The sequence below is a fragment of the Micropterus dolomieu genome, linkage group LG07 (assembly GCF_021292245.1).
Source record: "Micropterus dolomieu isolate WLL.071019.BEF.003 ecotype Adirondacks linkage group LG07, ASM2129224v1, whole genome shotgun sequence".
Classification (NCBI taxonomy): domain Eukaryota; kingdom Metazoa; phylum Chordata; class Actinopteri; order Centrarchiformes; family Centrarchidae; genus Micropterus; species Micropterus dolomieu.
In genome coordinates this window covers 25,101,940-25,115,125 of record NC_060156.1, presented here as the reverse complement: position 1 = coordinate 25,115,125, position 13,186 = coordinate 25,101,940, and the positions used below count along the sequence as shown (strand labels likewise).

Genomic DNA, 13,186 nt, shown 5'->3' with positions numbered 1-13,186 from the left:
CCCCCCCCCCCCCCCCCCACACACACACACACACACACATGTAACCGTGACAACTGACCCTGCTCTGTGTTTCATTAAGTCATCAAAGAGATACTCCTTCACGCCTAGGTGTGACAAAATCCAGGACACCAAGGACAGACCTGAACCCCCTTTTGCAAACAAAGATTGATGTGCAAACGTGATAAGCCAGGATATGCGAAAAGGGGACACAACTCCTGCCGCCTTGAGCTAAAACAATGTTTCATTATAAACTGTTCTCTTCAAATAATAATCCTTGCTAAATTAGTAGTGGCGCTGCCTCTATTTGAGTAGTTATGTTACCATGTTGTTGCTATCTGTTGTTGATATTATTGCTGAAAAGAATCTAAATAAGTTACTTTTGCAGTGTTTTAATTTTTAGCAAGATTAAAGGACACTTTCATTTTATGTGTAACCAATGCTTGTTCACAATACTTTCTCACACAGTTCCTTTAGAAACGATGATAAATGTCATACTACACGCTATTAATTGCCAGCTTGAATTTAAGGCTAAATAAATATATTTCCCAGGGTGAAATTGTTTTTGGATTAATCTAAGCTTTCCTCATGTAACCTGAGCTCCCCCAAGTGGACGAAATAAGTCGGAAATGCCGTTAATGTATAAATGTCAATTATTTATCATGACCAATAATTTGACAAGTGTTTTCCTGTTACCAAATGCTTAAACTTAGAACGGTACAACTGTTTGACCAGTGAGGTTTGATTGTGGAAAATATTTGATTATAATACGTGCAAATAGATTCCCATAAATTCATATAAAGTTTAGACATGCTTCTATCTATCTATCTATCTCATGAGAGAAACTCAAAGACCTAAGATCATCCAGATAATCCATCCACCTCACAGGTGTGGCATATCAAGATGCTTATCAAACAGCATGGCTGCTGCACAGGTGTGCTTTAGAACTCGAAAATGTACATCAAGTTCTGATTGACAGCTTTTTTCTTTATAATATAACCAATAATTCTGAATTGCAGAGAGGATTGGAAGGAAAGCAGAAGTCATAGTGCTTCAGTCTCTAGGGAGAGAAAAACAGCAGCAGGGGTGAGGAGGAAGGAGGAGTGGGTGGGGAGGATAGAGATAAATCAGTTGTAAGACAGAAAGCTTTGGTCTAAAAGCTGCCAGAGCTCAGCAGCTTTTCCTCTCTGCTGTGATGGAGACCCTGGAGGCATCTGCACTCTGCTTTCCACAGCTTCTCAACACCTCCTGCACAAAGCTGAAGCTTCCTCACTTTGAGGGCATGCTGATTTACATTCTGCTGTCCTCCATCTCTATGCTAACTGTAACTCTTAACCTGCTGGTCATCATCTCTATCTCCCACTTCAAGTAGTCAAATATTTCATTATTGTTTTAAACTGGTAGATAGTAATATAAAGTATCACCTGATCTTAAACTGTGAGAGTAATTTGTTTAAAATTGTATATCAGTCTTTGCTCTGTCTGCTTTTGTCTGAATGATCATTGATACTATAAATAATGAACATTTATTGCTTGTCTTCCTCCACAGGCAGCTCCACACGCCCACCAACCTCCTCTGCCTCTCTCTGGCTGTCTCAGATTTCTTCATGGGCTTCCTCATGTTCTTTCAAATTATGCTCATAGACGGCTGTTGGTACCTCGGTGACCTCATGTGTGCTCTGTATCAGTATATAGCATACATTATTACCTCTACCTCAGTAGGAAACATGGTGCTCATTTCTATTGACCGCTACGTGGCTATTTGTCATCCTTTGCATTACTCCACCAAAGTCACTCAAAAAAGAGTTCAAGTCTGTGTTTCTCTGTGTTGGATATGTTCTGTGATCTTTCAAAGTCTGATTCTGAAGGACATCTGGAAACCACACAGATACACCTCCTGTTTTGGAGAGTGTATATTTGTCATTAACTACTTTGCTGGACTTGCAGATCTTATTTTTTCCTTCATTGTTCCCATTACTGTCATCATAGTTCTGTATATGAGAGTATTTGTGGTGGCTGTGTCTCAGGCTCGTGCAATGCGTTCTCATATCGCAGCTGTCACACACCAGCAGCCAGTTAAAGTTACTACAAAAAAATCTGAAATGAAAGCAGCCAGGACTCTTGGTGTTGTTGTACTTTTGTTTCTAATATGTCTCTGCCCATATTATGGTGTTGCTGTTACAGGTCAAGATAACTTGCTCAGTGTTTCATCTGCTGCATTTGTAATATGCCTGTTCTATTTTAACTCCTGTCTAAACCCTGTGATCTATGCCCTTTTTTATCCCTGGTTTAGAAAATCTATTAAGCTCATTATTACACTCAAGATACTGCAGCCTGACTCCTGTGATGCCAGCATATTGTAGACAGTTTCTGCACGAATGTCTCAAATTAGACCCTCAGCATCAACAGAAAAATGTACGTGGTCATGGTGACAAGTCATGGATTAATGCAGATCATATGTGTCTTTACATGTGTATGTTACAATATCATATTTATCAAAAATTGACTTTCATTTACACTACAACAGTGAGGCTAGATTTCGGGTCCCAACTTTATTGTGAAGGTGTTCATATCCACATTAGAAGAACAGTGTAGGAAATTGTACCGTTTTCTACATGACTTGGGCACAGATACATGAAAATGTATTTTAAAATAAGATATTTAACAAATACCCTAACTTTAAATGTATCAAAATAAACTACAAAATACAGCAGCCAAAAACGCAATTAACAAGTTACACCCTCTCGTGGCTTTAGAAAGTAATGTTGTCCAGCATCTCTCTTTTGTGCAAACTGACAAAAACATAGATTGAAAGTGCAAGCTAAAATTTACTGTGAAGAACATAACATAAATTGGTACACAATTTAGCCTAGGGTTATAAAACAAACACCAAAACTTAACAGCAACCAATAAGAATTGTAGCAATTTATGCTAAAAAAAATAATGGGGAGCTGTTTACACTTTTGTCACCTTGACCTTCTTCTTTGGGTCAATTTTCTGTTCTGATCTCAACAAGTCTGGGCAAATTACTGAGTAGGCACCCATCAGAGGGAAAATATGAAGATATTTTCATCAACCCTATTAAATACAAATTACAATATCCTATTTTGTATTTTGAGACATGTATCATAAATACTGCCCATCCCTGGCCAAAGACATCAGTAGACATTTGGTATTGTATCTTTCCTGGTGATGATGTGCCAGACTTGCACTGACACATAACCATGTGGCGCTCTGTGAATTACTATGTTTGTTACTTTTCCTTTAACGTCATCTTGTTTTTCCATTCCTGGTCATGATCCTTCGAGAATACCATTAACTGCATTCTACAGCAATGACAGCCATAAAATAAAATGCACTTGAGGATACACAAAACAAACCGGCCTCCTTGTGGCCATCAAATCACAGATATGTTGGATGTTTCAACCTCTGCATTCAAACCAGACCATTAACGTGCTGTTTTCTTAACCTATTCCCTGCAAAATATTTCAAAGATTTCATTGCTGTCTGGGACCTGCACAAGTTGTTTACATACAATTTTATCCAGGACTATCAAAATAAAAGGAAGTTTAGATATAGGCCTGTTGAATGGAAGAGGTGGGTCAAGGTTTTTTTTTTTTTTTAAAGTGGCTGCATAATTGCATGTTTAAAATAATCAGGGACACAGTCAGAGCAAAGAGAGCTATTTACAGTAAAATGTATGTATGGTCCTAAGGAACTAAAAACATCTTTAGAAAGAGAGGTTGGAACACTGTAAGGAGACCTATGCTTGCATAGCGTTGCAGATATGTAGGCATCTTTTGCAATAATAAAAGGTTAGCACATTTAGAAACCAAAGGGCACAACCAATATTCATATTTTGGATTTGGTTCTAATTTGGAACCAGTTTTAAGTTCCCAACCCTAATAATATATGAATTACATGCCACCCAGTGTCTGACAAGCTTATGTTGTCCACAGGGAAACATTGCAATGGAGGATGATATCATTATTCGGAGAGTGGTCTTATGCTACTGTAACATTATATTTAATTCTTTTTATCACAAGAGTAAAAGAAAAAATTCTTATGAAATGAAGGTAAAATCAATGTGCCATTATCCTGTGTTCAGGATCTTTATCAAATATTACATAGTCTAGCTTTAACATTCTGAAAATAGCCGATTAGCCTAAAAGCATGTGGACCTTTTGTTTGTTGTTAAACTGCATGAGACACAACACTAAGTCCAGTTAACTTCATGCAGCTAATGATGTAGTTGCACACTAGGGGAGAGCGGGGTGAGTTGAGCCAGTTTTTACTTGAGGTGTCTTTAAAGTTACTACATGACAGTAATGTCTCAGACTAAAACATGTACATATATTTTAGGATGTGGTGCATCCCTGGGAATAATCAATTAGGATCTAAAATAAGCTGTTTTTTAAAATATGGCTTTCCAAAAAAAAGTTGACTCTCAACTTGCGCCAAGTGAGAGGATAAGTTGAGCCACATGGGGGTCGGGGACATCTATGTGATTTCATCGTGCAAACTCAAACGCCAGGTCCCAACATTCAATTGCACTTAAGATAGTGAAACATTGCAGCTATGTCTCCTAGTTGTTTCAAATCAATGTATCACTTTAAAGTCATCCTGTTGATGGTCATGTCCTGTGCCACCTGATGAATTCCCATTTTTGTACCTCTCCCACTTCTCTGTCCAAACCCACAATAGGAGTTGAAGCCTGTCTGTCTTCCATTTATAGAAGCATGACATGATGGTTTCTGGTCAAAAATGTATAATGTTCGGTGATGCATAAGAAAGCAATGTAAAATGACCCATCCCTGCCATTTTAACAAAATTGTTTCATCCTGCTGTTTAAGGGTAAAGTCATGCTAACAGTATAGCTTCATATTGTAACTTCCACATTCCACTAAGCACTAACACATGCGTAAGATTTTATCAAACTTGTCTGTAATAGACACAAGAATAAGGACTCCTTGAACATAAATAAAAAATCACTTTGAACGGCAAAAAACTGTTTTTAATGTGCTTATCGCATATTCCATTGGCCTCTCTCCGTGTAAAATGGATGTATGTAATCCAATTAATAATTTCCAGAATATGGCAACTCAGAAAAAAACACTGATAAAAGATACTGGATCTGCTCTAATATCTACACAACTACTGATGTACCAGCACTGACAACTCAGGGTACTGGTGCATTAAAATCAGAACCTCTCATATAAAAGGTATTGTGACCAAGGTTATAATTGTCCATCGTCTATTGCTTGCTGCTGAGATTGTTTAGCTGCTTTTATTCTTCGTGAAAGCACACCGCACATTAATTTTTCAGCCAAAGACTGGAATTACTTCAGAAACAAAGTCTGTAAAGATATGAGTGCTTCAAAAGGAGTCTATACCACACAATGGTGCGGGTCTGTGCCTGGAGAGCTCTACCGTGTAGAAACAGACCTTGAAGTCTACGACCCAGAATCCTACATCTTTTTTAGATCATGCAAGGACGATTCCATCATTCAAAATGCAAGGATGGGAACACCAGAGCAACAAAAAGGCTACCCCATCACGTCTAAAGAGTGGGAGACGTGGTTCAGCACCGGCTTTGTGGTCCAGTGGGGAGAATGGGATAGAACCCTTGAAATCTTCTCACACACTGATCAATTATTCAGATGGTACAAACCTTATGTTAGCTCTGTAGGGATCAAAAGAAAACTTTTTGGTCCTGAGGACAAGCAAGATGAACAACAAACAACACCGCAGACAACCTCAAAGACCTCCACGGCGGGGCTGACGGTGACATTGTTCTAATTAAAATGTTTTGTGCAGGTACGAGGACATGTGCAGCGGGTGAGGATCTATCGAGCAGCCCTAAATATTTTCCATTACTACAAGATGATGATAACTCATGGGTGGGTGACTGTGGCAAAGAACTGGGGAAAAGAAATTTAACATTTCTCGTTCCTGAAGAAAAAGCAGAAGAGGACAAGAGCAGGGCCAAGCCGTTTAAGGGTGCCTGTTGGACGCTCTGGACTGTTGCGACAAGGACACATCTCCTAACACTACTGTTAGCCGTATTATACAGGTAACCGGTGCTTATTATTTATACGATATACTGCAGCAAAAAGCTATACAAACATGTGTGTATTGTGCATATACAGACGAATGGAACAGAAAACAACCTCACACATGCATTGACACGCTGCCCTTCTTTTATATTAAAGGACATAAGAGAAATTACGCAGAAGCTTTTTAACAAAAATTTCGCTGATGCTCAAAAGTACATCCTACGTGGTCTTGAGTTGGTGCCAACGTGTGAATGCAGTATTCGAGACAATGCAGCAGCTGCTCCACAGATTTGACTGAGGAACCCTTTTCTCATTGCTTTGCTTAAACGGGTAGTTAGAGTAGAGGACAGTGTGCCCGTTGGGACGCTAAAATTTTTAAGACAGACTCTGTCTATGGGATATTTAACGTATACTGCATTCACACAGTGGCACCAACCCAAGACCACGTAGGATGTACTTTTGATTGTGATGCTGCAAAGATGGCGCTGTTGTTCTGCATGAAAATAGCTCTGTCCGATACGGATTTACCCAAAAATCGTTGAGTGACACTGTTCCACGTTCTCAGTCAGATGTAAGTCAAAAAACTAGCCCGCTATATTATATATATATATATACACACAACCCGATTGCTAAAGCCACTCCCAAACATCCGCTTTTAGAGGATAACACCGGACATCCTATATACACAAACCCCTCTTTTCACACCCGTCTTCACCTTTTGGTGATCGACCCCCACCCCCACTAATAGAGGATGAGGCCGGACACGCCCTAATACACACGCCCATTTTCACACCCCCATGTCTTTGTTGTTCAACCTTGCTATGACCCCCAATCTTTTTTTTATTTTTTTTTTATAATTTTTATTTTTTTTTTATAAATTTTTTTTATAGATTAATTAGTTTTTGATTAATTCGTTTTTTTATTAATCAAAAATGTATTCACACCATCATCCCGGACATCAGTCAGCACCAAACTCACCCAGCTCACTGTGCCAGCCTCCCCTGTCAGTGGATCACAAACTTCCTGACTGACAGGAGTCAGCAGGTGAGACTGGGGAACATCACATCTAGCACCCGGACTATTAGCACTGACGCCCCGCACGGTGCCACCCTGCCCTCCATTCAGGACTTATACATTTCCAGAGTCAGGAAATGGGCAGGAAACATCACTGCAGATCCATCTCACCACGGACACAACCTGTTCCAGCTTCTCCCCTCTGGTAGGCACTACAAAGCACTGTACGCCAAAACCAACGGACTCAGGAACAGTTTCTTCCCACAAGCCATCACTCTGATGAACAGCTGAATGACTCACAGTGTCAGGAACAATTCCTGTACAATAACCCAGTAACTCTGCTTCTAATCAGCCACCTATTTACTGGTTACCACTTATTTATTTATTCATCCTTCTCTATTTCAGAGCTGTTCATACTCTTATATTGTATATATTGTATAAGAAATCCACCTACCTCATGTACATAACACCGCAAGGGAGTAGTGACATCAGTCCCCAAGTGAGAGGGAATCTTAGGAGGAACAAAGAGCTTGACAAGTTACACATAAGGAGAACCTTCACTATGTTTTTTTTTCTCTGACTGTGCCTACAAAATAAAAGCCCAAGAAAGTTTTTTTTGTAGTACTGCTTCTTATCCAGTTGAATTGAACTTTGAAAACTTCTGAAATACATTCAAAAGAGTGTTTTGCTTGCTTTACACACCTCTGAAAAAAAGCCTCAGGAAATGTCTTTGGAGATGCTGGGGAAATTAAAATAAGCATCCATAGGTTGATGGACGTGGATCCATCACTGGGACACACACACTCCAGCACATGCTTTCTTGTGAGCATGTGAAACAATTTCTTCATAGTTCGTTTGTTGAAGAGGGCAAAAAAATATGTTCACATGAGGGGGGACCAAACACATAACCCTCCAATTGTAAGGCATGTGCATTATTAACTGAGCTAACCATTCACTTAAGCCTGAATTTATTTATCAAAAAATTAAAAAAAAAAATTTTGTTTTCATTTGCTTTCATGCTGATGTTAAATTAAGTGAAGATTGTTAATATGTCTATAGAACATAGAAAAGATATAAATTTAGGTAAGTGTAGGTATGATGCAAATTAGCGACAACAGGCATTAACGAGAAACCAGGGTTTGCAAAAGGTTCCTAGGTACGTTTCGAATATGCACAAACAGGCATTGGGGGAATCCATGTGCTATCTTGGCTTGCAGTCTGCAAGGAAGAGGCCCCTGACCTACAGCATTAATAACACTGAAACAACACGACAATGGCAGAGATTCTGCCGGATATTCAGTGCTGCCTTAGAACTTTACATAAAAAATTTAACTCTTTCAACCCATTAGTTTCTAAAATAGCATATATAAAATCTGCGTGATGACAACAATTCACTACCATATTGAAGCCTATTAGTTGATTTGGATGAACGGTTACTGACATAATCGAAATACAAACAACCATTGTTGTGTGCATTTCCACCGTCATTATCATCATCATCATTATTTAGTAACATCACTATTCACAGGCAAAATGTTTATAGAAACATCAGTTTTGATGGGAAAACAATAAAAAACAATAGGCTTAACCACTAAAAATTGCTCTTTTTGTGTGCGAGTATAATGAAGAGGCACACGATTCCAGTTATTAAATTTAATCACCTGGATCGATCAAGTTCTTAAAAGAACTCCAGCAAAGAGAAAAAACACGCAGTTTGGCAGGTCTGGAAACAGAATGGGGCACCTCCAGCCCCATATTAAGGCCCTATCTTGCACCTGGCGCAAGGGTCATTGCTAGTTTCCAATTGACGCAGTTGTCATTTTCACGCCAAGCGCCCATGTTGTTTAAGTAGAAAATGCACTTGCGCCCATCTGTGCCCCCATGAGACTTCAAATGAGGTGTGGTGCATTGCTATCTTTAGGCAGCACAAAGCAATAGGGCCATTGACCAAAAAAAATCCAGGTCTAAAGTCAACAGTGCAGCATTTCACTGTTTCTTGTTATTTTAGGGTTGGATTATTCAGATGGTAAGGTGCTCTTAAGAGAGATGTAGTGCGCATTTACGCACAAGGCACAGCAGCGTAGCTTCATTGATTATTAAAATCTCCCAACACGGCCACAGGTTAGGTCAGGATCTATTTTATATTCTGTGTTCTTCTACACAGTTAAAAGGTCGGGTCAATTCAGGTTCATACAGTGAAACTGGAAAAAGCTGCTGTCCTCCTGGTCAATCCTGAGCGTCTAAATTATTTAAAAAGTTGAATTCTGTTTCCTCTGTCCTCTCATGTCAAGTTTATAACCACAGTTCTTTTCTTTAGCTGCTTAAATGCCAAATAAAATTTGCCTGCTGTGATTTTACTGCGTACATGGATATGTTTTAAATGACTGACAGTAGCCTTTCTAATCATGAAAGTAAATCGTTAAAGAAATTTATAAAATCAATAAAACTCAAAATAAAGAAACCACTGCAGGAGAGAGAGATGTGACCCACGACCGGTTCATTATAGTTTGTAATTATGCAGCCCAGTGAGGATCCAGATGTTTCATAGAGGAGACAGTGTCTGTCTGTCTGTTAACAGATTCCTACAGTGTAGTTCAGATAAATTCACTGATAAACCACAGAGCTGCAGAGTAACGTTAGGCTTCATTTATCAGAGACTGTTTTTATATCACATCCATACTTCTGTCCATATCCCCTCCCTCCCCCTCCCACTGATGAGTCTGCAATTCAATCATTGATGGTTTTAATAATGCGCCATTCATCCGCCATTATAATAGCAATGGTACAAGTACACCAGGCTTTTATAGGGAATGGGAGATGACAGCTTTTTATTTAGCTTAACTCCATCAGCTGTTTGCTTAAACACACAGCAGGACTAGCTGCACACCGGCTGCTATTTCCGAGCAATAAATTATTATCTCTTGTTCTTTCTGACTTATGATCATAGGTCGACATGGACATACTATTGGGCTATCGCCTTTAAAAGGTACAAAGTGGTATTAGAACACAGGAAGGGCCTAGGCTAGCTCTTTATCATGCTAACTTCAGATATCTCACAATAAATACATCTTTTTACATAATGTCAGAAAGAGATACAATGGTTAGGATTACATGGGCCATTTATTCATTCATTTATTCTGCCTAATTAGGTTAAAGGTAGACTGCTATTCTGGAGATGACATCATCAGGCTTCATGAATGAATTGACATGTGTTTCAGCAAAAAGGAAGTGCTCAGACTATTTACCTTCCTATCTGCACCTAAAGTGGGAATGTGTTGTATTGTGTAAATTGACATGTGCTGCTGTTGATCACCTTTAAAAAACAAACACTATCTGACCAGTTTTATAATATAACGTATAGCATGAAGGACTGTCGGAGGAAGACGAGTTTTTTTCTAGTCTGACAAACATCAACCGCTATTTACATAGCGGCATTAATTACAACAGCTCTGGGACCACTTGCTCATAGTGATGGGTCAGTATATGTCAGTTTTTGTGTTTATAACGATATGATATACTAACAAAAATAGTCTGAGTGGCCCTTTCAAATGTGTGCTAATATAATATTTCTTCATCCAAAACACAGACAAAGACTCATTTGATTAGTTACATTATTACACACTGCCCATTTTATCTATGATATGGACATATTATTGTATAACAAGGTCATTTTTCCAAATTATTTCATGTGTACTACAGTAGGTTATCTTTGACGGTGTTTTTGCAAAACTGTTCTTAAAATCAAATGTTAAAAAGATTTTTGACCAATGTCACTAGTTTGACATTATTTTAAAGTTTTACCCTTTAAGGTTGTTAAATTAAGTGACCCACTCACTGACAACATGCTGGAAGAATCTGCTTGTTTATTTACCTGGTAAAAAAAAAGGTTCTGTGCTATAACACAGCTTAATAAAGAGCATATTCTTGATGTGTGTTGCAAAGTTGTTTTTTCACATTCTGTCTTTTGTTCCTTGAGCACTCAGCTGCCTGGTGAAGTAACCGGCAGCAAACCTTTCCATCATTTTAGTCATTCTACAGACATCTCTACAGTACATTGGCATCACGGGAGTCAGGCTGCAAAATTTGAAGAGTAACAATTAGTTTAATAGATCTCCTAAACCAGGGGTAGAAAAAAGCATAGACCACTGGATTTAGACAGGAGTTGCAATAAAGTAGCCACACCCCAAAAATTGAAAATGCAACATTGGATGACACATCCTGGCTCGCGAGAGAGGGATAGAAATAAGGACAGAAACATGTTAGAAATACAACCACAACAACACCAAGAGTTCTGGCTGCTTTTCTCTCAGACTTCTTAGCAGTTACACCAGCTGAGCCCTGGAGTTTAACAATGGCAATAAGAGACCTCATGGCTCGAGCTTGAGACACAGCCACCACAAATACTCTCATATACAGAACTATGATGACAACAATGGGGCCAACAAAGGTCAACATGACATCAGCAGCTCCTGTTACAGAGTTAATTACAACTACACACTCTCCATAGCAGGAATTATATCTATCTGGCTCCTTCAGGAAATCAATCAGTATTACCCCATTATAGAATACAGAACAGGCCCAACACAGACAAACACAGATTTTAACTCTTTTTTGAGTGACTCTGGTGGGGTAACACAAAGGGTCACATATGAGCACCATGTTTCCTACTGAGGCAGATGTAAGGATAAAAGAGGTATAGTAATATAGTCCACATATGAAGCTCCCCAAAAACCAACAGCCCCCAATACGGAGGATTAGAACTGGCATCAGCAGGAGGCCAACAAGTAAGTCTGAGACTGCCAGCGAGAGGAGCAGGAGGTTGGTGGGGGTGTGGAGCTGCCTGGAGAGAGAGAGAATATTGTCACTGAACATATTTTTATATGCAGTTGTAGAAACCATAAGAATATTATCATGTGTAACAGTATGAATAATCTTATAAATTAAACATGTCCAGATACAATACAATCTAGAACATGCAGTACTAATTTAAAATAGCAAGGATGTGCTCATCAAAAGCCTGGACATAACAGATGCAGTACATGTAACAGTTGTGTATACTACTGTATTTATGTCTAAAGTAGAGTAGAAGTAGGTTAAAGACTGTGCAGCAGCGTTGATTCATGGTCACAATGTTATTATTAGTTGAAGTAATAAGAATACAAGTAATACTATCTAAGTATGCTAATTGTTTGAATGTTTTCTTCTCAAAATGTTACATTTTCATAAAATTCCTTAATCTAACAATATCTATATTGTCCCAAAGCCAGCTCTTAGAAATGAATTACTTATGCTTATAAATGTATGTTGCCTGAAGTGGGAGATAGAGATGATGACCAGCAGATTGAGAGCCACAGTGAGGAAGGACATGCAAGACAGCAGGATGTTAAGGAATACAATCTCAGTATAATGTAGTGATGTCTTTCTGCAAGAGGTGTTGAGTTGCTGTTGAAAGCAGAGTTCAGCTCCTTCCATGGTCTCCATAATCATCTCTGATTATCAGATCTGCTGAGCTCTGGCAGCTTTCTGACCAAAGCTCATTTATCTCACTCCTCCCTCTTTTCCCATAATCAGACACATTGCATTGATTTTGTGACGTAATGATAAAATACATACACATGAACTCCCCCCACCCCACTGATGGAAAAGCATGAGTGAAACAGCAAATGGCCAATAGAAGAATGGAAGGACAACTTCATTACTTGCACTGCACTGACACAATGTGTCTCAAATCACTCCCTTATTAATTAATTCATTACTCCCAATGTAATAGGCACTCAGCAATGGTTGGCAGTGTTGGTTGCACTACAGTGGGCTGATAAAACTAAAGTTACTTTTCCTCACCGTCAGTGTTTCAGTAGGAAACAGGGTGGTAGACTGCTATGTGGCTATTTGTGACCACATGTTTTAGTCCACGAAAGTCACTATGAAAAGAGTTCAGCTCTGCATTTGGTCTGTGTTGGATATTTTCTGCTGTCTGCTGCTGTGGTTTAATTCCTGTTATGGAGAGTGTTGCGTTTTATCATAAATATCTTACTGTCACCAGGATGGTCTAATTATACTCGGTTGATAGGAACTACTTTTCCTTCCACCTATCAAAGTCATGCTTGTGCTACGGCTCTG

At 39.0% G+C, this 13,186-nt stretch overlaps 2 protein-coding genes across 2 annotated transcripts; one reads left to right on the top strand and one right to left on the bottom strand.

Annotated features, from left to right (window-relative positions):
* Positions 1-1,192: 1,192 nt before the first annotated feature.
* LOC123973904 (trace amine-associated receptor 13c-like) lies at positions 1,193-2,359 on the top strand. The gene is made up of 2 exons (XM_046054278.1): positions 1,193-1,365; positions 1,546-2,359. Exons 1-2 carry the CDS (start codon positions 1,193-1,195, stop codon positions 2,357-2,359), a joined length of 987 nt encoding a protein of 328 aa, XP_045910234.1.
* An 8,568-nt stretch (positions 2,360-10,927) lies between these two features.
* On the bottom strand, positions 10,928-11,981 carry LOC123974217 (trace amine-associated receptor 13c-like). Its single transcript, XM_046054765.1, has one exon. It carries the CDS (start codon positions 11,963-11,965, stop codon positions 11,111-11,113), a length of 855 nt encoding a protein of 284 aa, XP_045910721.1. The 5' UTR covers positions 11,966-11,981; the 3' UTR covers positions 10,928-11,110.
* Positions 11,982-13,186: the final 1,205 nt, after the last annotated feature.

Excerpts from the sequence above, each read along its gene's own strand:
- LOC123974217 (XM_046054765.1), bottom strand. The coding sequence starts at position 11,965 with ATGGTTTCTACAACTGCATATAAAAATATGTTCAGTGACAATATTCTC.
- LOC123973904 (XM_046054278.1), top strand. The coding sequence starts at position 1,193 with ATGGAGACCCTGGAGGCATCTGCACTCTGCTTTCCACAGCTTCTCAAC. Across the intron at positions 1,366-1,545 it reads ATCTCTATCTCCCACTTCAA|GCAGCTCCACACGCCCACCA; the intron begins GTAGTCAAATAT and ends CTTCCTCCACAG.